This window comes from Phacochoerus africanus, chromosome 9, assembly GCF_016906955.1.
Source record: "Phacochoerus africanus isolate WHEZ1 chromosome 9, ROS_Pafr_v1, whole genome shotgun sequence".
NCBI lineage: Eukaryota > Metazoa > Chordata > Mammalia > Artiodactyla > Suidae > Phacochoerus > Phacochoerus africanus.
This window is the reverse complement of record NC_062552.1, coordinates 100420799-100444860: the sequence shown is the minus strand read 5'-3', so window position 1 is coordinate 100444860 and position 24062 is coordinate 100420799. Positions and strand designations below refer to the sequence as shown.

At 53.8% G+C, this 24062-nt stretch overlaps 1 protein-coding gene across 1 annotated transcript in view; it reads left to right on the top strand.

Annotated features, from left to right (window-relative positions):
* LTBP2 (latent transforming growth factor beta binding protein 2) overlaps positions 1 to 24062 on the top strand; it is a 108343-nt gene that overhangs the window by 10682 nt on the left and 73599 nt on the right. Inside the window, 1 exon segment of the mRNA XM_047794530.1 lies at positions 14801 to 15047. Within this exon segment, the coding sequence (XP_047650486.1) occupies positions 14801 to 15047 (247 nt within the window).

The following is a 24062-nucleotide window of genomic DNA, read 5'->3' as shown; positions in this document are numbered from 1 at the left end:
TCACTATTACTACCACTACTATCACCACTCTTACTACTACCACCATCACTACTGCCACAACCACTGCTACCACCATCACCACCATCACCAGCACCACTACTACTACTGTCACTACTACCACCACTTCTACCACCGTTACCATTACTGCCACCATTGCTACTACCATTACTATTACTACTACCACCATGACTACTACTGCTGCTACTACCACCACTACCATTACTCCTACAATGACAATGCCTACTAGCCAACAGCTGAGAGTTACTCTATGCCCAACACTGTGCTAAGCTCTGCACAGACATCATCTTAGTTAAGCTTCTCAATGAGCCTATAACGTGAGGATTTACGGATCATCCCACTTACAGCTGAGGAAGCAGAGGCTCAGGTTGTTTAGGAAACGCGGCTAAGGAGTCAGTCCTCCGAGTCCTGGAGCTGGGGCTGGATCCAGGCTGTCTGACCCCGTACTTTTATCTATGGGACTTCATTCCCTCCCAACACCAGCTGAAGCTGGGGCCTTGTGGAGTCTGGGGTCCCCACAGGTGACGACAGACATGGGTCTTTCTTCCTCACACCCAGAGCCCGTCTCGAGCCCTCGTTGGTGCCTAGGTTTTTGTGGCAGCGCCAGAAGCTTGGCCCAGTTGTTCCTCCTGGAGCTGCCTGTGCCCTCTGCCCAAAGCCTGGCTGCAAAGCCCTAGTCTCACTTGCACCCCTTCCTGACCAAGGACAAGCCCTGACTCTTCAGCGTGAGGGCTTCACAGCTAATGGTCCGGGCGCGTGACAAAGCCCATGGCGTTCCCCTCCCTGGTGGATGCCCTCATTTCTGGTTCTCCTGATGCCTCCTGAGAAGGGGTGAGACAGGGACGCCATGGGGATGCTTGGGGCCGGGATGCTGGTTCAGCAGCCTCTGGTTCTGCCTCAGACCTCATGGCCCTGCCCCTCTCCCAGTCTGATGCTGGAGCTTGGGCAGAATCTTAGGTCTCCCTGAGGACCTCCAGATACAGAAAGCAAAACCCCAAACTCATAAACAAACAGCAAAGCAGATTTCTGCTTGAAAATTCTTTCCCTTTGGGGGGAACCTGGATTAGTGGGGGGCTCTCAGAGGACAGGTGCTTCGTGGCTGGGGGCGGAGTTGGGGGAGGGACCCCTCTTCGTAATTTTTTTTTTGTCTTTTGTCTTTTTTTGTCTGTTGTTGTTGTTGTTGTTGCTATTTCTTGGGCCGCTCCCGCAGCATATGGAGATTCCCAGGCTAGGGGTTGAATCAGTGCTGTAGCCACCGGCCTACACCAGAGCCACAGCAACGAGGGATCCGAGCCGCGTCTGCAACCTACACCACAGCTCACGGCAACGCCGGATCGTTAACCCACTGAGCAAGGGCAGGGACCGAACCCGCAACCTCATGGTTCCTAGTCGGATTCATTAACCACTGCGCCACGACGGGAACTCCCCCTCTTCGTAATTTTAAAGATGAGGACAGCGAGCCACAGATGACTTGCTCAAAGTCACACAGCTCATAAGACCAGGATCTGAGACTCAAAATCAGTGACTGTCCTGGGCAGAGGAGCTAAGGTAGCCCAGTAAGTTTATGCTCAGGAGAAGCCCTGGGGCTGGAGGCTGGACACTGGTATGTTTTAAAGCACCGTAGGTGATTCTAGCCAGGGCTGAAGACTGCTGAGCAGAGTTTAGGGTCAGTCACAGCAAGATCTGCCTTGGGGGGCGGGGGAGGGTGCTGCTCAAATTTGAATGTTCCCATAGAATCCTCCGGGATTGGGAGTTCTCGTCGTGGCGCAGTGGTTAATGAATCTGACTAGGAACCATGAGGTTGTGGGTTCGATCCCTGGCCTTGCTCAGTGTGTTGAGGATCTGGTGTGGTCGTGAGCTGTGGTGTAGGTTGCAGATGCAGCTCGAATCCCGCGTTGCTGTGGCTCTGGAGTAGGCTGGTGGCTACAGCTCTGGTTGGACCCCTAGCCTGGGAACTTCCATATGCCATGGGAAGTGGCCCTAGAAAAGGCAAAAAGACAAAAAAAAAAAAAAGAATCCTCCAGGATCTTATTAAAGTGCAGACTGCTTTAGCAGGTCCTGGGTGGGGCTGGAGAGACTGTGTTTCTAACAAGCTCCCAGAGGCTGCTGCTGCTGCTGGTCCTCGGACCACCCTTTGAGTAGCAGGGCTGTGCAGGGGGTGTGGGGGGTGGGCGCTCTGGAGGCTTGGGAGGGGTTTGGGGCTGGAGATGAGGAGGAGGGTTTGTAAGTCTTAATGAGCTGAGCAGAGAATGTTGCTGAGGTTTTCACTGAAGCTGGAGAGGGGGGCTTCAGAGGGGGTGGGCATCTCGCCAGCTGCCAAGGGGTCTGGGCATGGGCCTGGCTGAAGGTCCTCAGCTGCCTAACTTCAGGACTTTCCAGCATCACTCTCTGCCAGACTGGAGTTTCAACACAGGAAACTCGAGGTTGGGTGAGTCTGCAGATTTTCAAAACGTGTGTGTGTGTGTCTGTGTTTGTGTGTGTGTCTGTGTCCTGATGCTCCAAGTAGGGGGCTGCTCCAGCATGTTGGCAGTGCCCCCTTGGCCCGGGGGGTCCTGGGCCCCATCGTTTATCTCCCTGGCCCTCTCCCCCTGCTGCTCCCCCCCCCACTCCCCTCGTCCTTCCCGTGACCCTGGCATGCAGGCTGGCCACGGTCCTGGAGGAATTGCCAGTGGGCGTTAGCCTCTTCGTCTTGCCCACTGAAGGTCTGTGTGCTAATTAGCTGGGCCCAGTGCTGTTTGCTTGTTGCTATTTTGCTGCTAATGAGCCTAATGAGAACCACGTGGGCGGCAGCATGTTGGCCCTGGATGACTGAGTCCGGAGCTGTGTCAAGTATGGGGCCCTTGGTTCCACACCCGGTCAGCTGGCTTCCCTGCGTCCCCCGCCACCCCTCCCCACCTCCCTGCTCCCCTGCGTCCAGGTCTCCCGAGCCCCTCCCCACAGCTGCCCTCCTGGCTGGAGCCAAGACTGCCAATGCCGGGGAATGCTCATGCCTCTGGCCTAGCTGGTTTGGCACGCAGGGGGTGCCTCCCCTGGCCTGGCGGGAGAGGGGGGATGACAGGGCGGAGTGTGTGTGTGACATCCCCACAACTGCCAAGAACGAAGTCTAGTCCCAGAACAGCATGTGGGACTCAATCTGTCCCCTAGTCTCTCTCAGAAATCTGTGGGTCCAACCCACTGCCAAGCATGGGGAGTGATGGCCTTTGTCCTCCAGCCCCCACCTCCCACTCCGGATCCCCATCTGCCCCCTTTCCCAGCATCCTAGGTGGCTGTAACCTACCAGCCATCCCCCTGGCAGGCCCTTTTCTTCATCCCTGTCCAGTCACCTGACCTCGGGGAACTATGGTGTCTGCAGGTGTCTGTTGCTGGAAGCCCAGCTGCTCTCTGCACCCTGGCGGGGCCTGGAGCTGGGCTCTCACCTCCTTGTCTGGTCTTGGTATCTGCCTTTCCTTCTGTGGCTTTGCCAGCTCTGCCACACGATTTATGTGTTTATGTGTTTGTGGCGGCAGCTGACTGGGGCCTGCCGGCCCTCTCAGCTGAGGGGAAGGACCGTAGGGTGTGGGGTGACTGGATCGTGTTTAGAGTTCGGGCTTTTGGAACTCTGTCCCACCTTCCCAGACTGGCCCGCCCTAATATCCACAGACAGCCTTGCGGAGGCTTCTGAAGGCTCCCATGTGGGAAGAGGATTTGAAGAATTCTTTGGCTTCTCATTATCTCAGCCTAGATGAACAGGGGCTGGGGCTGTTCTGGGGGAGGCAGAAGGCTATTGGGGAGGGGGCTAGGTGGGTTACTCTTCCCCACCCCCTTCCCTGACCCCAGCAGCAAGGCTCAAACTTCACAGCATGTGCTTTAGATTCTGATGCCTGATTCAAGGAGTCATGGATTTGAATCCCAGCTATGTGTCCTCAGGCAAGTGCCTGGCCCTCTTTCAACCATAGAGCCTCATCCATTAAGTGGGTCTAACAATCTCTAGGGAGCTGCTTTTAAAGATGAATAATGATAATAATACTACACTGTAGCGCTTACTGTGGATTAGAACTTGATTATTCATTTTCAATCCTCCAACCACCCTTAAACTAGACTTGATCTTTATTCCCATTTACAGATGAGGTTAACTATTTGTCCTTGTAAGGCGGCTGGGAGTCAGCAGAGCCTGGGGATGAATCCAGTTAGCCGGCTCTAGAGGGCAGGGCTTTGGTCGCTGCTCATGGGAAATGAGCAAGTGTGTGCAGGGAGCCTGGCACCTGGGAAGTTTAGCTGTCATTTTAATCTAGACCCAAGAGACCGTGCTGCCTGCCTGGGTGTAAGTGCTGACTCTGTTGCTTAGCAACAGGACCCTGGGCAGGATGCTTGAGCTCTCGGAGCCTTGGTTTCCTTTTCTGTAAAATGTGACTCATATTCGTCCCTGCCTCACGGAACTCCAAGGATCAAATGAGGTAACTTAGGGCAAATGTTTAGTTCAAGGCCTGGCATGTTCTGTGTGTTCCATACGTGTTTGGCCTCCATGTTGAGGGCGGGGACTGTGTTTCACAGCAACCGGGGCCTGCAGCACAGTGACAGGTGTTCACTGGATACAAGATAAAGACTCAGCAAGTGTGTACTGAATAACACAGAGCCTTTCCCAGGTGTTCTGCTGCTTCAGGTCCCCTCAACCCTTTGGGAAAACTCCCCCTGGTTCTCAGGAGACCCTGGAATGACCTGGACATTTGCAGTTGCCTTCAGGTCCCGGGCCTCTGTGTGCACAGGGCCATTAGAACAACAGGCCCTCTGGTCCAGTCTCAGTGCTGTGATGTCCCCATGCCTCCTGATGTGAACTTCTCCTTGGTTTCCCTGAGGGAGCTCCCCCAGTCCACCCACCCCAGCCCTGTAAGTGACCCCATTCCAAAAGGCAAGCCTATGGTCAGGTGAGGAGGAGCCCCAACACTGAGCGAGCCTCCCTGAGTTCAAACCCCTGCTCCACCACTTATTAGCACAGTGCTCTCAGCTAACCTGCTGGGCTGCTCTAAGCTTCAGTGTCACCATGTGTCAAATGAGGATGAGAATAGTACCTGCAGTAGTTTTAAGACTCTTCAGAGGAGCAGACAAATATAAAGAAGTTGGCCCCAGGGCCTCGTAATGATAAGCGCTCAACAAATGTTAGGGGAAATCATGGGATTTGCAGATTCTTTACTGACCGGTTAAGAACTGCCAGGAGCCAGAGGCTTGAGCCTGTGTGGCTCATCTCTGGATGAACCATCCTAGCAGTTGGTGGGAGTGGTGGGGAGGAAAGCGGAAGGCGCTAAAGGGAATAATCACATGACCTTGGTGGAGACCCCACTGACATGAAGGGAACAGTCCTACCAAGAGACCCAGCTGACATGGTACCTTAGATCTTCCTGTGAGCAGGTGTGTGCCCCAAGCCTTTGTGCTCAATGAAGTATTTAGGAGATGCTCTTACCCAGGGGGTCCTGGAGCGGGGGCCTGTGTCCTGTTGATACCAGGGGGGTACCTACTTGGTACCTGTCTGTTAAAGGACTCAGTGGGTGAAGGATTACACGGAGGACCTGGTGGTTTCCTTCCGCCATGTGCAGCTGCTGCTTCTCGCCCCCTGGGCTGGCTTCTCCTTTCCTACCCAGCATCTTAAGGTTGGACTGCCCCAGGACTTTCCCCAGAGCTTCCAAACCCCCCATGCAGAGGGGGGCCATGCGAAGCCAGTCCAGCATTCTTTGTCCCCCATTATTGAGCACCCGGAGGCACTGTGCCAGACAGTTAACCTGCAACAATAATAAGAGTGGCAATGGAGTTCCCGTGGTGGTGCAGTGGTCAACGAATCCGACTAGAAACCATGAGGTCTCGGGTTCGATCCCTGGCCTTCCTCAGTGGGTTAAGGATCCGGCGTTGCTGCGGCTCTGCCATAGGCTGGCAGCTACAGCTCCAATTAGACCCCTAGCCTGGGAACCTCCATATGCCGGGGATGCGGCCCTGAAAAGACAAAAGACAAAAAAAAAAGTGTGACACGCCTGCTCTGTGCCAGGGACCACGATAAACCCTTCAACCCCCTTCACCCTATGAGTGGCCACCATGTCACTGTCTGTCCGGGCCCCCTCCTGTGTCCCTGGCAGCTGCTTTTCCTCTACCCAGCAGCTAAACCTGGGTTTTCCAGGACTGAGCCCTGGGTCCTCGTCTTTTGACTCTCGCTGCACCGCTTCTGGAATGATCTAATGCATTCCCACGGATGTAACCATTGTCTCTGGGCTCACGACGCCCAGATTTATATACCTCTTCAGCCAGGCCTCTCCTCCAGCCTCCAGACTCCTTTGGTCCTGCTGCCTCCTTGACATCTGCTCTAGATGCTGTCCAGCCATCCCCAGCCCAGCTTGTCTGAAGCAAGAGGAACGCTTCCCTCCCTCCCTCTGAGCCGACTCCCCTGCCCAGTCTTACGCATCCTATTAAAAGGCCTCCCCATCCACCTGAACGCTCGAGCCAGACACCTGGGGACCACTTTGGACAACTTCCTCTCACTCAGTCTTCAATCCAATCTATCATCGAGCCCTATTTGCTTCCTAAATCTCTTGGGGGAGGCGGTCTATTGGCTTCTCCCTGCCCCACGGCCACTTTGCACCATTTCCGGGCACCAGCTCGCTCTCCTGGGTGACTGCTGCCACTGGCTGACTGCTCCCACTGCCCCCCTTACTCTCCAGATCTTTCCCCGTCGGTTAGATCACAACACATTCCTATTCAGACCTTCTGTGTCCAGCCTTGTCTCTCAGCCCCTTGCTCACCGCCTCCAGCCTGGGTTCCTAGAATGTGCCACCCCTGGGCTGTTGCACGGGCTGTGCTTTCTCTCTCTGCGTTTGCTTTTCCTCCTCTCTCTTATGAGGCTGGCTCCTTGTTCCAGGCTTTCCCTAACCACTCTGAATCGAGCTGCCCCGCCAACCTTGTTTTTCTGGATCCCGGCCTCTCAATGGTTTCCTCCATCATTCATACCCCAATTTCTGTTCCTCTGCTTGTTTGTTTACTTGTTTTATGAGTCTCTCTGACTAAGTTGGAGGCTCCGTGAAGAAAAGGACACTGTCTGTCTTGCTTACCATCCAAGGCAAACAGTAAATGTTGGATGCATGACCACTTTCTAGTTGAGGGCCCTGGGGCTTGCAGAGGTGAAAATACTTGCCTGAGGTCACAGGGTTGAGATTTAAAGGCAGGTCTTTTTGACTGTCAGGCTGCTCTCTCCTCCACACTTCTGCCCTGGCCTTGGCTGAGTTGTAAGCGGGAATGGTGTAGGCCTTTCATTTAGACCTTCGTGGGTCCTGGGCGTGGAGCTAGTGTAGTTTCAGGAGGGCTTGGGTGACTCCACGTCAGCCATAGAACTGTCTTCCAGGCCCTGGGAGAGGCTGGGTCCCCGGCTCGTCCCTGTTGGGGGCTGCTCCAGGACCCCATCCCACCCTTCTCTCATCTCCAGTGGCCTCTCTGTCCCCGAGGCCTTTAAATCCCTGTCTCCTCCCAGACAAAGCCTTCGGGGCTGTGATGGGGTGGACAGGTGACCCTTCTGCTTTAGGGCAGGAGCTAGAGACAAATCCAGGCCTCAGCCCTGGGCCGTGAGCCCTGCCCGGGGGTCCCCTGCTCTTGCCTGCTGATCTCTGCCCCAGCCCCCGGCCCCCAGCCCCCCAGCTGGCCCAACATCTCGACGTTTGTTAATGCAATTAGCAGGGCTGTCTCTGCCGAGGGGCTGGGGGCCAAGGTCTGACTCACACCTCCCCTTCCTCCCCTCCGGCCGCCAAACGGTAGAGGCCCGCTCGGCCTGCCAGACGGCGTCTGCAGAGCACGCGCAAGGGGCCAAGAACGGCATCTTTCTCTCATTAGAGGCTTTTATGTGAACACAACTGCTATTTTGGAGCCGGGCGCTTGGCTGGCCTCTGGGCCCTGGTGCTGTTTCCAGCCGTCCTAAGCTGTGGCCCCAGCACAGCTGTGGTGAGAATGGGCCGAGTCCTCGGGGACCAGACTTGTCCTAGAGCTGGGGGCTCAGGGCTGAGGTCGGGGCCTGGGGGACCCCGCCCCTGGGCAGAGCTTGGGTGTGGATTCTGAGGGTGCTTGTGGGCCAGACAGGCATTTTCTGGTCTTGGGAGCTGTGACATCAGGGTCCCCTTTCTGAGGAAATCACAGGTCAAGGCTGTGGAGAAACAGCTCAGGGCCACAGGTAGACCCCCAGTTAAGTGAATTCCAAGGGCAATCTCAGGCCTGCAAGTAGGGCTCTAAGGGGGGCTACTGGGGGAAGGGCTGAGGTCCGAATCGAGAGATAGGGGACCATCCCGCCTGCAAAGGCTTCTTGGGGGTGGAAGGGGACGGGGCCCCATCCGGACGGAGGGATCAGGTACTCAGAGATCCTTAGTGGCCCTCTGACACAGAGTTTAGGAAAGATGGGGGTTTAATCTGAGGAGCAGCTGAGCTTCAGGTGTGGGGGGTGCTGGGCACAGCGTCTCACCTGGAACCCAGGTCTATTTCCCAGACGAGAGGGCGTGGTGCTGGGGACCTGGCAGGAGGGCACAGGCACAAGGGACCCATGCTGTAGTCAGTGCCTACAGGGATAACTGATGGCCGGGGAAGCATCTCCAGGTCCCAGGAGAGAGAGCCGATGACAAAATCCCTGCCTGATGGTGGGGGTGGGGGAGGGGAGAGCGGTGGGGGAGGGGACTGGCTGTATTTAGCACCAAAAAAGCTGCCCAGCCTCTGCACTGCAGTGCCTGATCCCTCTCTCTCTCTCTCTCTCTCTCTCTCTCTCTCTCTCTCTCTCTCTCTCTCTCTCTCTCTCTCTCTCTCTCGCGGACCCACATTGTCATTGTCTTTTCCTGGGAAAAAGGTCGTGGCAGAGAAGCTCAGAAGCCCTCTGGCTTCTGCCACAGGGGGCATGGTGTTTTGTTTTGTTTTGTTTCTGTTATTTTTAAGCTTTGCAGTGCCGGCCCGCACAGCTTTCCGTGGAAACGTTCTACATCTTGCCATGAGCCGCAGACGCCACGAGCCGCTGGGCTTGAGCTCTTGAAATGTGGCTGGTGCAACTGGGGAACTGGATTTTAAATTTTACTTAATCAGTTTCAATTTCAATAGCCACATATAGCTCATGGCTTCAGCAGTAGACTGCATCGAAAGGGTACAAAGTACTGGAGTTCCTGTCGTGGCTCAGCAGTTAATGAATCTGACTAGCATCCATGCGGACATAGGTTCGATCCCGGGCCTCACTCAGTGGGTTAAGGATGGGGCGTTGCTGTGAGCTGTGGTGTAGGTCGCAGATGGGGCTTGGATCCCGCATGGCTGTGGCTGTGGTGTAGGCTGGCATCTATAGCTCTGATTGGACCCCTAGCCTGGGAAGCTCCATATGCTGCGGGTGTGGCCCTAAAAAAAATAGTAAAATAAAATAAAGGATACAAAGTACTTCCACATCCGCCATCTCTGTAGAGACTGACACAACTCTTTGAGGGGGAAACTGTCAGGCCATGTTATGGATGAGACAGCTGAGGCACTGGTTGAGGCATCCCAGTGAGATGGGATGTGCCAAGGTTGCACGGTGGGGATGTGTCCTGTTCTTTTTGCTATTCAGTAGCTGGTCACAGAGGCTCCGAGTGGGTGGTAGGAGCAGCCTGCACCGTGGGAGCTGTTTCCAGAATCTCCCGCAGGCTTGCCCATTCTGAGTTTGGTCTCTTCCCAAAGGTAGGGGTTTTGTGTGGAAAATCTGAGCAAACCTCTGCTCGACTGTTTTGGAGTAGAGTGCAAGCAGAAGGGGGCACAACTGGGGGTTGGGGGGCGGTTGGGGAGAGCGAAGCCTTCTATTTCTTACTTTCAAAGCAATTTCGGGAGTTTTCTTTTTATTCCCCTCTCTTTGGCATCCTGCTAACTCCATAGAGCTGGATTCCCAAAGCTGAAACTTTCCACATGTCCAGTCTTCAGGGGAGTGTGGGAAAGCCAGGGTTCAGGAGGAGCCCAGATTATGAATGGCTAGAGCCTGGCATGAGCGAGCAGGTAGGGGGCACTGGAAGAGGCATCACCTCAGGTCTCAGAGGGTGCTGGCCTCCCCCAGGGAGGGGCTGGCTGTGTCCTTGATGGTTAAACATGGACCTGGTGGCATCATGCTTGATAACCCATCACCAACACTCCATCAACGAGGGCTCGTTAAACCAGGTATCCCATCCTGGCTGCACTGGCTCAATTGGCTCAGTTGCTCAAATATAGCCCATGGCCTTTGCTCTGGTGGGAAAATGGGAGGAATGAGGGCCCAAGAGCCAGACACAATGATGCCCTCCCTGCCATGGCTGCGACTTTTCTCTCTAAAACTCCCCACGGCACTGCATGAAACTGCCTCTCAAGAGTCTCTTGGCATTTCCTTCCTTGCTTTTTGCAGCGGCCCTGCCGTGGGCCATTCTGTGATGGCCGATCCCCTTTCTGATACTTCGGTTTTGAAATCTGTGGTCAGTTGACTTAGGAATGTTTTGCTTTGGTCTCCTTTAAACAAAAGGCACATGACTGCTATTGCCCTCTCCTTCCCAAAGGGTTCTGAACGCTTGGATTTCATGCACCAGTACATGTCCAAAAATATCTTAGGTACCAAAGGCCAGCTTTTTCGTTTTGCCAAGAGAGGATATTAGAAAAACAAACTACCATTTGCCATCACCTTTAATTAAAAAAGAAAATTTTAACACCAAAAAATAGGAAAGACATAACCTCAAAATAAAAGACGCTTTTCTTTCTGGCGGTGCCCGTGGCATGTGGAAGTTCCCGGACCAGGGATGGAACCCAAGCCACAGCAGTAACAATGCCAAATCCTTAACCTCTGGGGCACCAGGGAACTCCCAAAAGACACTTAAAAATATATATTTTTTGGAGTTCCTGTGGTGACTCAGGGAAAACAAATCCGACTGGTAACCATGAGGTTGCGGGTTCAATCCCTGGCCTTGCTCAGTGGGTTAAAGATCCAGTGTTGCCGTGACCCGTGGTGTAGGTTGCAGATATGGCTTGGATCCAGTGTTGCTGTGACATTTTTTTTAATGTTTTTTTATTTACAATGTTACGTTAGTTTCAAGTGCATAGGAAAGTGAATCAGTCATACATATAAATATATCCATCCTTTCTTCCCAAATAGGCTTTAAAGACTATTGAGTAGATTTTCCTGTGCTATACAGTAGGTTCTCGTTAATCGTCTCTTTTATACAGTAGTATGTGTGTATATCATTCCCACCCTCCCAATTCCTCCCTGTCCTCAACAGTTTCACCCAGTTTCACTAAGATTGGTTTTGAAATCAATGAGTTGGTTTCTATTTTGCAAATAAGTCCTTTTTTAGTATTTTTTTATTAGATTCCATGTATAAATGATATCATGTGATATTTGCCAAAAACACTTTTTGAATGGGAAAAAAAATAGTCTTACAGGAAACACAGAAAACTGTTTTATTTTTTTGTTTTGTTTTATGGCACACCAGTAAGGAACTGTCCTAAAAATGTCCTCTTTCAGAGATGGGCACTTGGAGCCATGCTTTGGGGCTATTTGTGGGTGGTTTCGGGGGGATTGGAGGGAGAGGGAGGAGGTGATGGTCCCATCCCATAAGGCAGATGCTTGGTCCAGAATGACATGCTTGCACATCTTAGTGAGGAAATCACTTCCTGCTGAGACTTGAGAAGACAACACGGGAGAGGATACCAAAGAGTTGGTGAGAGCCGGCTCCGAAACTCTGAACACCCAACACTTGTTGGAGGACCTTTCTTAGAGGATCTGGCCTTTGTGCAGTTTCATAAATGGTTGGTCCAGAAAGGTTTTCTTCCCAGCGAGTGTTTTCTGCCAATGATTCTGGCTGGTTTGGAAGGAAGCCTTTTGAGAACGTTTATTGGCCACAATATTAAATGCGTACATAAATGCCAATTTTATTTTATTTTTTTGGGGGGTGCACCCATGGCATACGGAAGTTCCCAGGCTAGGGGCTGAATCAGAGCTGCAGCTGCCGGCCTACACCACAGCCACAGCAACACAGGATATGAGCCGCATCTGGGACCTACACCACAGCTCAGGGCAACGCCGGATCCTTAACCCACTGAGTGAGGCCAGGGATTGAACCTGCATCCTCATGGATCCTACTGAGGTCTGTTACCTCTGAGCCACAACGGGAACTCCCTAAATGCCAATTTTATAGTTTCTCCCAACCGCCCACTTTCCATGAGCTCTTCATTATACCCGCCAATGTTGCCAACCCTGGTCCTCATTGACTACCTAACTGCCTGGTGGCAAGGGGCTTCCGTGGTTCTGAGAACGCCCCACTGGGCAGAGCTTGCCCCACACAGAGAACAATCTTATCTTTGTACCCTGGGCACCCAGTCTGACCAAGAAAGGAAATGTTTGCGGATGTGTTGGCAAATAAGGCGGAACCAGAAGTAAGGGAATCACAGGGAGGCATGGGGCTTGGCCTGCAGGATTTGGGGCTCTGGATTTCTAGAGAGTGAAAGGTCTTATTGTTAAAGTCAGGACGGGCTACCCTTGGGGCCCAGAAGGGGAAGGATGGAAGGCAGATTGGTTTTCAAAGGCTGTCTTGGGGTTCCTGTTGTGGCTCATCAGGTTAAGAGCCCGACATAGTGTCTGTGAGGATACAGGTTGGATCCCTGGCCTCACTCAGTGGGTTAAGGATCTGGCGTTGTAGTGAGCTGTGGTGTAGGTCACAGATGCGGCGTGGACCTTGTTTTGCTGTGGCTCTGGCGTAGGCTGGTGGCTACAGCTCTGCTTTAACCCCTAGCCTGAGGACTTCCGTATGCCACAGGTGTGGCCCTAAAAAGAAAAAAAAAAAAAAAAAAAGGGCAAGGACCACCCACACAGAGGTGGCAGTGAAAGGAAGACTGGGAGAAGCTTCTCCTCACCCACACCAGGCTTGGCTGCAGAGAGGTGTGGGTCTGAGGGGTTAAGCCTGATGGAGCATCTGTGGTCCACGTGGGAAACCTCCCGGGCCTTTCACTTTTACTCCTCCCTTGAATAAATCAGGGCTGACACCTGTCAGGCAAAGCTGCTCCCTCCTTGTTCGATGGCCCTGGTGTGGCTGCTTGGCTGGCCCCAGGTGACTGTGTCTCTGGCAGTGGTGGTGACAAGAGCCAGGGGTAGCCAGGGGGGAATAGGGGGGAGGAGGGCTAACTCTGTTTGGGCAGGTGGAGTGTTAGCCAAGCAACAGGCCAAACGCCTGCCATGGTGGCAGTCTATGTCCAGGGTTACAATTCTCTGCCATGGTCTCTTTCTCTGGAGGCCTGGAACCTGCCACTGCCACAGCCTCAGAAGCAGGCATTAAGGAAAATGCTCTGGCCTCAGAATCCAGCTCGTAGTCAGAATCAGGCAGTGAGACCTGCCATTTCCCTACTCTGCTCTGAGTAGGCAGGCTGCCCTTGGTTGACACGACGCCCAATGCACTCATCCTTTGCATCTCTGGTCAGCATCACCTCCTCCAGGAAGCCCTCCCTGACTTTCCCTTCTCCTTACCTCAGCCTGGGTTGGGGCTCTGGCCCACTCTTATCCCATGACCTATGTCCTGGCCTCCATGTGAGATGGTACACGCCTTGAGAGAGGACCCTCTTTACCACACGCCTCACATCCAGTGAGTGCTTGGTGAATGTTCCCTGAATGAATACATGAGCTGTAAACATCCTCCCTCAATCTAAGATTGACCGTGCGGGCTCTGGAGCGAGATGGGGTCCTGAGGTCTCCACCTCCAGAGCCAGCCTGGGATGTGCAGCTTCCTAATGGAGCTGTGGGTGGCTAACTCGAAGCCTTTGTCTCATCATCAGCTCCAGGCCAAGGTTCAGAGATGGGTCAGCCCTGCTGGGAGGCAGCGGGGTGGAAAGAGTCAGACAGACCTGGATTCGAATCCTCGATCCACCGTGGACTAGCTGCATGACCTCAGGCATATCGTTTAAACTCTCTGAGCTTCAGAGGCATTTTTGGTCGTATGAGAATCATAATCACACTTGCTACATGGGATTGTTTTAGGCTTAAATGAGACAGTAGGCAAAGCACAGTGCCTGGCATATCGTAAGAACTGAATAGATAGTAGCTACTGTAATAAAGATGATGATGATTGCGCGGTTGTTGGGCACATGCTAGGAGCTAAGGAGACAGAGGTGTAGGGGACAGTCGCTGCATGTGGGGGTGCTGGCCAATTAGTTGGGAAAATGAAACACGTACATAAAAAGCCAGCACACCGGAGTTCCTGCTGTGACGCAATGGGATGGGCAGCATCTTGGGAGCGCGGGGACATGGACGGGTTTGATCCCCAGCCTGGCACAGTGGGTTAAAGATCCAGCGTTGCTGCAGCTGTGGCTTAGGTCGCAACTTCCACTCAGATCTGATGCCCAGCCCGGGAACTCCATAAACTGCAGGGCTGCCAAAAAAAAAAAAAAATAGCCAGCACAGGGACAGTGGCCTGGCAGGCATGAGTGGTGTGCACTGCGGGTGCTCATCCCAGATGCTCATCGGAGGGAGCAGTTGCTGGAGGCAGGTCCTCAGGGATGGGGAGGGGCCCTCGAGGAACAGTAGGACTGAGGTAAGTGGAGAGGAACAGGAAGGAGCACCAGGGAGGAGACACAGCACACACAAAGGCAGTGGGAAGAGGAGGCCATACCAGCAGGCCAGGGCCCCAGGGGGGACAGATGACCAAAAGGGAGCACTGAAGTGTATATGCAACCCCACGTCATCGTCATCACTGGGGTGTCCTTCCAGAGGTGGTGGGACTGGTCACTGGGTCTTTGATGGCTTGTCCAGAGCAGACAGGTGAACTGCCCCCTCTCCCTGTGCCCCCAGCCGTGTGCCAGCCGCCCTGCCAGAACAGGGGCTCCTGCAGCCGGCCCCAGCTCTGTGTGTGCCGCTCCGGCTTCCGGGGAGCCCGCTGCGAAGAGGTCATTCCTGAGGAGGAATTCGACCCCCAGAACTCCAGGCCGGCACCCCGACGCTCAGCCGAGGGGTTCCCCAACCTGCGCAGGAGCAGCGCCGCTCGAGAAAGCAGCACAGCCAGAATGCGGCCACCAGCACCCCAGCCGCCACCGGCCAGGTAAGTCCCCTCCTTGGTGGGACCCCAGGTCTGGGACGCAGCCCCTCTGAAGGGGCTTCTTCCTTAGGCCTGTTTGGTGAGGACCTTGCTGAGGGCCAGAGGGTCCTTCCGTCCCCCTCTTCTCACCTCCACTTCCCCGGTCCTGCAGAGGGGCGGTGCACAGGGGAGTGGGTGTTGGGGTGGCACAGGCTCTGGCAGGCGGGGTGCGTGGTGGCGGTGAGAGGGGAATCCTTACCTTCCAGGTCAGGGGAGGAAGCTGAGGTGGGCATGTGCCTGCGACCAGGCTCTCTTGTTTCGAATCCTGGTGTTGCCACTTCCTGGGTGGGTGACCTTGGGCAAGTACTGTGGGGACTATGGTGATAGTTGTAATACTGCAATTAATCGGGCTGGTTAATAGGTAAGGATCAGGCTAGTTCATATGAGGAAAGCACTCAGAATGGTGCCTGGCACATAGTAAACCCTATAAATATTTCTTCTCCTCCTGCTTCTCTGCCTGTGGCCCCTGTGATGCGGGAAGAACACTTCTGCCAGAAAAAGCCCCTTCAGTTTGCTCACCCTCAGCGCTAACCTCTCTCTTTGGAGGGGCCAGAGGGAACACAGAGGAGAAGGGGGACGAGAAAAAAGTGGGAAGAGGCGGCGTTCAAGGGCAGAAGTCCCTGGCCTGCTCGCCAGGCCACCTGACTAGCTGTTTCCTAGCTCAGGACAGGAAACCGGAACTTGGTAAACTGGTCCATTTCTGGGAGCTGTGTTTTCCTTTTGGTTTTTCAGGTTCGTTTTTCCATTTGCTTTCTACTTCTGAAGTTCTTTCTGAAATATTTGAACCTTGTCTTGATGAACTCAGGGAAAAAAAAAAGGCTTTGCCCTCGCAGAGGAGGCTGGGAGAATCAGGGCGAGGAGGTGGACCTCGAGGCCAGGTGCCCTGCAGGAAAGCTCCGGAGAGAAGGAAAACAGCTTGAGGTTGTCCAGCAACTCTGAAGGGGGAGGGGGAGGGATGGGGAAAGACCAGGGTCTTGGTAGGGGGGTTTCCAGGGCCCTGGCCCCCCAGGCGAGTGGTTTCTGGGGGCAGCCAGGAGCAAGAAGAGGGTAAACTCAGGTCAAGTCCCAGGAAGCTGCTAGGTCAAAACCGGAAGAGCCAAACCCTTTGGCCAAGGCCTTGAGATGCTGGGGCAGAGAGGGGGCGGAGCTAAGGACCAGGTGGACAATGCAGGGGGGAGGGCGAACAGCCTGGGATTGGCTGTGACCAGGTGGGCAGGGCTTGAGCCTTGTTCTGGCTGGTCCTGGCTGTGGGTCCAAGGTGGGTGGGCCTGGCATGAAAGCACCTGGAGGAGCCCCAGAGGTGGCAGCTCCAGGGCCAGCCCAGGGCAGAGTGGGAGCAGAGTTCTTCCAGCCTGGCTTTCCCCCTGCATGCTCTTTTCTGGCTTGTGTGATTCGTTCCGTTTATGGTGCATTTCGCCCCTGTGTGCGTGCGCATGAGTGTTGGGGGTGGTTGCTTGGCAGGTCATGCTGTATGTACCTTGTACCCCGGTGTCAGAGCTGTTTGGCATCCCCTCCCCCAGCTTCCCAGCCTATCCTGCTCCTTCTATTCTTCAAGGCCTAGTCCTACTTCCTCCAAAAAGCACCCCCCTCCATCACTTCCGCCAAGCTCTGACCCCCTGTGGCTCACCCTGGGCAAACCTCCCTGTGTGTCTGTGCCCTGGGACTGCAATCAGACTGTGTGGCCTGTGACCCAGAAGGCAGCGTCAGTTTCCCGCTCTATGGATTTTCCCACAGCTCCGCCTGCAGTCCTAGCTCGCAGAAAGTGCTCCATCTGCATTGCTCTCTGCCACTGGTCCCGACTGAAGAATCACCTAACAAAGGGCCCACTTGGCCCTGAACCCTCACCCTGTACTTGGAACCAAGGGCATCATCCCAGTGCTGCTGAGAGCACTGGAGACAGTGAGGCTCCAGGCTTCCCCAGCGCTGCACATTTCATTCGACCTTGGGATGGTCCGTGCATTTGCTCACTGGGCCTGAGCTCCCTCCCTGAGAGCAAGGACTCCTGTGTCCCAGTCTCATGAATGTGTCCCTGGTGCCTAACCCTGTGCCTGGCGCCCTGGAGGCACACAGTCAACGCAAGTTGAATGAATAAATGGACAAGGCCGATGCTGGGGAGAGGAGGAGGCTGGGAGGGGAGGAGGATGAGCTCTGGGAGGCTTCTTGTGTGTGAGAGGCGGCAGAGGACAAAGCCCTGCGGTAAGGTCTCCGGCCCACAGCAGGACTGTCCTTTTTGAGCTTTGCAGGCTCCCTGTCTAGGGGCTACTGTGATGTTTTTAATGAGCTGCAGCCTCCAGACCAGCCCAGTCTCTCTCTGCCCTGGCGCCTCAATGCCATGAAATCCGGGAAAGTCCAAGCGGCCCGCTGTCGGCCCAGCTGTGTTTTGCTTTGGGAGGCCAAGTCCCGCTTGCCTGGTGGTGTCAGACACTTCCTGTGAACTTGGCCAGCTTTCCCAAGCACCGCTGGCCTCTCTCCTGATGGCAGCTTGGACAGGCCTTTGGTGTTCAGATAAAGGGAGTGACATGGTGCAGAGGGCATTCTAGGAGGGAAGGCGGGTTTGTGCAAAACATCCAGGGAGGGGCGACACTGCAGGGACAGGCGATGGCCAGAGGCCACCTTCAAGAGAGCACGCAACAGAGGCCAAGAGACTTGTGTCTCAGAAGGAAGACAAGCAGGAGGGGCCAGGAGAGTCTCGGGCAGCACGCAGCCTGCCCTACAGAGAGCCAGATGTGGATTGATGTTGTCCCGCTGTGGCCTGGGCTGGCTGCAGGGGCCTGGAGACTCCCTCCAAGCCCCAGGTCCAAGCTTCATCCCTGAGCTGGGCAGAGAGCAAGAGCCAGGCTGCTGGAGAAGGGCTTTGAGAGACCAGGGAGGAGGTGATTACAACAACCTAGGACCAGCAGGCCTTGGGCAACAGTGCTTTCCACTCACGCTTCTCAGGCTGCGACAGGCGTGTAAACAACCTGGGAACTTGCTAACATGCAGCTGCTGATTTGGCAGATTTGGGGTGAGCATCTCTAACATGGTCTCAGGTGATGCTGACGCTGCTGGTCCATGGACCACCCCTTCAGTCGTGAGGGTCTGAGCCTGGGCTTTGGATTCAGATAATCCTGGGGTCCATTCTGGATTTATCAGCTGTGCGACACCAGGCAAAGACCCTAACCTCTCTGAGTCAGTGGGCGTCACCTGATAGAATTGCAGCGAGGACGAAAAGAGACCATGTAGGTAGAGCACTTAGTATGGTGCCTGATACGAGTTAGTGCTTAATACACGTTAACCATATAGTTCTCTTTGCCATGGGGGATTTGGGTGGCAAAAAGCAAATAGAAAACTTTGGTGGGTGTGTGTGCACTCGTGTGCGTGCGTGCGTGCACATGCGTGTGTGTGCATGAGCACAGACTTGCTCTGGGGAGAAATCCCAGCCCAGTCGGAGCCTCAGGGGTGGTGCGATCCAGCAGTAGCACCGGTAGTGGTTTGGGGCTGGCTTGGCTGTTCCACCAGGACAGTGCTCACAAGCCCTATGTATGTATCGTGGGGCAGGGGCATTGAAGGAGGTGTCACCATATTTCCCAGAATGAGAGGAATCGCCACTGGGTTCACTCCTTAGTCCGACCTGAAGACCTATCGGCGGGGACATCCTCAGTGGGCTTGGTCAGCACTTGGGCAACAAGAGGCCTGGAGGACAGTGTTGAGCAGGACAAGAGGGGCTGCCAGGGAGACAGTGGAAAATGTCTGGGAAACTGTGGGCCCCATGGTGGTGGCTCATTAGGGGCATGTTCCTGCTGAAGGCAGTTGGAATCAGCCTTCTTTGTCTTGTCCCTGTCAAGTCTCTCCTTCTCCTTCTGGATCTCCTCCTACCTGCACATCCCACAAATTGAGCTGCTTAAAACAATGCACACGTATGATCCTACAGTTCTATAGGTCAAACATCTGACATGAGGCTCACCAGCTAAAGTCAAGGTGTTGGCAGCGCTGAGTTTCTGGAGGCTCTAGGGAGAATCTGTTTTCTTGCTCATTCAGGTTGAGCAAGAAACTTGTTGGCAGAATTCACTTCCTTGCAGTTGTGGGACTGAGGTCCTTGCTTCCTTGCTGGCCGTCACTTGAGGGCTATTCCATCTAGAAACCGCCCACACTCTTTGGCTTGTGGCCACCCTCGTATCTCCAAAGGCAGCAACAGCGGGTGCACTCTTCATACTCTGACTCTTCCCTTTGCCTCCCTTTTTGCTGAATCTCTCACTGACTCTTCTGCCTTTTCCCACTTTTAAGGGCCTATATGCTTACACAGGGCCCATATGGATAGTCCAGGACCCTCTCCCTCTTTTAAGGTCAACTGATTAGAAATGGTAATTCCATCTGCAACTTTAGTTTCCTTTTGCGGTTTAATGCAACATATTCAAAGGCATAATGCCAGAGACAAAGGTCATGGGGGCTGACCACATCCACACTGCAGCCCATTCCAGCTGGAACCCTCTGCTGAAGTGTAATAGCTCCTCTTATCAAGGGTTTGCCACAAGGGCAGCTCTACATGAATGGTCTGGCCCCCCAAACCCTTCTGACATTCCCAACGTCAGTTCTCACCACTCACTCCCTTCATTCACTCTGCTTCTGCCCTGCTGGCCAACTGTTTTTTTGTTTCAGACATGCCAGGGGTGCTCCCACCTCAGGGCCTTTGCACTCGCCACCCTCCCCCTGCTCCCTGGAGTACCGTGTTCAGTTCCTAGGGCTGCATAACGAATGACCCTAGGAATTGGTTAAACAGAATGGCTTAAAACAATGGAAATGGGTTCTCTCATCGTTCAGGAGGGCAGACAGCCAAAGTTAAAGTGTTGGTAGGTTGTTTGGAAGCTCCGAGGGAGAATCTGTGCCATGCCTCTCCCCTGGCATCTGATGGCTCCCAGAAGTCCTTCGTGTCTCTTGGCTTGTAGCTGTATCATCCTAATTTCTGCTTCTGTTGTCACAAGTCTTTCTTTTATGAGTGTGGGTTGAGGTGGGGGGATTCTTCTTCTTCTTCCTTTTTTTTTTTTTATCTTTTGTCTTTTTAGGGCCACACCTGCAGCATATGGAGGTTCCCAGGCTAGGGGTCCAATTGGGGCTGTCGCTGCCAGCCTACGCCACAGCGACAGCAACTCGGGATCCGAGCCCTATCTGCCACTTACACCACAGCTCACGGCAACAAGCCCTGAGAGGCCTGGCAGTAACACCTCATATGTTTGATTTATTCTTTCTCTTACTTCAGTAAAACGGCAGGCCCAGGAGAACAGGGCCTTTGCCTGTTTTCTTTGCAAATGTACCTGCGGCACCTGCGACACGACTGGCCCTGGGTAGAGTGGAGTAAACACGCACGGAGGGCAGCTCGGCTCTCTCCCCGTGGTCTCCCCTCTACTTCTCACACCCCTTGCAGCAGGTTCCCAATATCCCTGTCCCACTGACAAGGCTCAGAGGTGAGGTCACTTGCCCACTCCTGCAGCCCAGGCTGAGGCTGCCAGGCCTCTTGGGGCTTTTGTCCACGAGGAGAGGGAGGAAGGGAAGGGACATCATGCAGCTCCTGCGGAAGGCCTGGCCTCCTTGGTGAGCCTGGGCCACTGAGCATATGTGGCCGTGTGTGCTTGAGTGTCGGGGGGTCAAGGAGCTGAGAGCAGGACCCCAGCATCATTCAGCCCCATGGCTCCACTTGGGTCCTGGGGCCCTTCCTGACACGTGACCTTTAACCTGCTATTGCTAAGAGTGAGCCCACAGGTTTCCCATGAGGGGGTGCCAGGCCTCCTGTGGGGGGTGCGGGGACTCTGCCCCAAGGGGTGCTCTGCACCAGAAGCCACTCCGGGAGGGGTGGTACCCAGGCATCCTTCCTGACAGAGTGGCAAGGGATGTTCCCAGCTCAATGACCTAGGATCAAATGAGGCCCCTGGAGAGAGGGCCGCATGTGCCAGGAAGCACCCCCCGTGTGTGTGCCGGGAAAGCGCTGGGCTCTGGAGTCAGGCCGAATTTAACCCCCCGAGTCCTCACACACGAGTCACGCAAGCCGCTTCACCTCACTGAAACTCAGTGAGTTTCTCTGACCCTGAAGTGGGAAAACTGATGCCCATCTCGCAGGGTGGTTGTGAGAATTCTTTGCAATGATGTACATAGAGTGACTCGCGGGGCGTTTGGCATAGAGTGGACCCCAAAAATGCAAAATCTCTCACCATACCCACCTATAACAAGTCAGTGAGACACCACATTTGGCAAAGGGTGTTTTCTGTGTGCTACCAGCTGGGCTTATGGATGGGGAAACTGAGGCAGGACAAAGGTTGGCAGCTAGCTTGTGGGCCTATCCTGGGAAAACAGGAGACAGCCAGGCCAGTCTGAAGACATGCAGGGGCCTCCAAGACTGGCTCCAGCCACAGCCACCTCCCTCCCAGACTCCCTTCTTCCACTCTGGCTGCCGCGTGCCTCTGCTCACGCCTCCTCCGGGGCGACAGGACCCCCTGCTGGTCCTCCCTTCTCCGCATTCAAATCCCTCAGACCCGAGACTATTCTCCAATAGGCCTGGGACCTGATAAGAGACCAGCTCGTGCTCGGAAACCTTGGAGAGGTCCCTTGTCCTCCCGAGGCCTCAGTGTCCTTTTTTTTTTTCTTAATTAATTTTTTTTTTGTCTTTTGTTGTTGTTGTTGTTGTTGTTGTTGTTGTTGCTATTTCTTGGGCCGCTCCCGCGGCATTTGGAGGTTCCCAGGCTAGGGGTCAAATCGGAGCTGTAGCCGCCGGCCTACACCAGAGCCACAGCAACGCAGGATCCGAGCCGCGTCTGCAACCTTCACCACAGCTCACGGCAACGCCGGATCATTAACCCACTGAGCAAGGGCAGGGACCGAACCCGATACCTCATGGTTCCTAGTCGGATTCGTTAACCACTGCGCCACGACGGGAACTCCCCTTTTTTTTTTTTTAATAGTTATTTCCCCAATACAATTTTTTTTCCTACTGTACCGCATGGTGACCCAGTCACACATACATGTACGCATTCTGTTTTCTCACATTATCATGCTCCATCATACGTGACCAGACATAGTTCCCAGTGCTACACAGCAGGATCTCACTGCTAACTCATTCCAAAGGCAATTGTTTGCATCTGTTAACCCCAAGCTCCCCAATCACCCCACTCCCTTCCCCTCCCCCTTGGCAACCACAAGTCTATTCTGCAAGTCCATGATTTTCTTTTCTGTGGAAAGGTTCATTTGTGCCCTATATTAGATACCAGATATAAGTGACATCATATGGTGTTTGTCTTTCTCTTTCTGACTTACTTCACTCAGTATGAGAGTCTCTAGTTCCATCCATGTTGCTGCAAAGGGCATCATTTTGTTCTTTTTTATGGCTGAGTAGTATTCCATTGTGTATATATACCACATCTTCCTAATCCAATCGTCTGTTGATGGACATTTTGATTGTTTCCACATCTTGGCTATTCTGAATAGAGCTGCAATGAACATGCGGGGGCATGTGTCTTTTTTAAGCAAAGTTTTGTCCGGATATATGCCCAAGAGTGGTCCCCAGGCCTCAGTTTCCTTATTTGCAAATAGAAGCAACATGTGAATCTTCTCTGAGGTGGAGAGTTAATAGTCTCAGACTCTGGCCTCGAGCTTAGCCATTTTCCATCTCTGATGGTGAAATGTGCTAACACCTGCCTGACCCATTTCCAAGGTTATGACAAGGACGCGTGATGACTTTCACCAGGGCAGACCTTAGCTCTCCCTGACAGTGAGGCTGCAGTGGGGTTAATCAGCCTGCATCTTTCCTGCTGTATCACCCGCCTCCTTGGGGCCACCAAGTGGTGCCTCTGCTGGCTTGACTCAGCCCTACAATCCTGACTGAGTCAAGCTTTGGGGACCTCCAGGGGTGGAACGGCTTCCTTCCTGTCCTTTCCTTTTTTAGTCTTATTTTTTTCTGAGTTGTTTTTGTAACTCTGAGCCTCAAGCTTGCCCCTTGGGGGTTTTTCTGGAATTCCCCAACCTTTAGGATCTTGACTCTACTATGTTGAAAAGACTTAAAATCAGGATAATCAGTTTTGCTTGCCAGCTGGGCCACTAACTAGCCTTGTGCATTTGGGCAAGCCACTTAACTTCAGTAAGGCTTAATGTCTCTATCTGTAAAACAGGAAGGCTCATTCGCTTCTCTCTGGGAGGTCGTAAGGATTAACTAAAACAATGGGGCTGAAAGATTGCTTTGTGAGCCAACATGTGCCTTGCAAATGCTCTTGTTGATCTTATTTAGCAGTCCTGACAGTGGGCTGGGGTACTTACTTTTGCCTCCTGTACATGCCTGGGCCATTTTCAGGAGCAGCTCCTCACTGAGGCCCTCCCTGACCACCTTTTAAAGGTTTTAACCTTAGAGTTAGCCTTAGCCACTGGACACAACACAGGGGAATGTGGGTACTCCACAGTTGTGCAGTATACAACATGAAGACCCTGAACCTGGCTCTTTCCCTGTTTTCCTATTATTTAATATTGTAACTCTCAACTTGAGAGTTCCCTCCTCTGGTTCACTTTTTAATTTCCAAAGTACTTTTTATTTTCCATGATTTTCCCCCAACTGCAATGTGGACTGTTTTGTTCGCTGACATAACCAAGGTCCTAGAACAGTACCTGGCATATAGTAAGCACTCAATAAATAAATAAATATGTACTGAGTGAATATCCCTGTCATCGTGTATCCTCTGTTGCTGCCTGGAGCAAAGAAAGTTGATCTCAGGTCCCCTTCCTTCTGAGCTGACACTCAGCCCACCCCTAGGCATGTGGTTGATCAGGAAAGGGCTCTCCCAATGCTCCCAAGAGGTGGGTACCTGCTTCTTCTGTGCCCCTTGGCCTCAGGAGCCAGGCAGGCAGAGGGCAATGCTTCTCTCCCCAGGGTGCCTGGAGCACAGCCAGAGCAGGGCTTTGTACACCCTCAGGAGTGCCAGGAGTCTGGTAGGGGCTGCGGCAGCTGTAAAGGGGTCTCCTCCCACTACC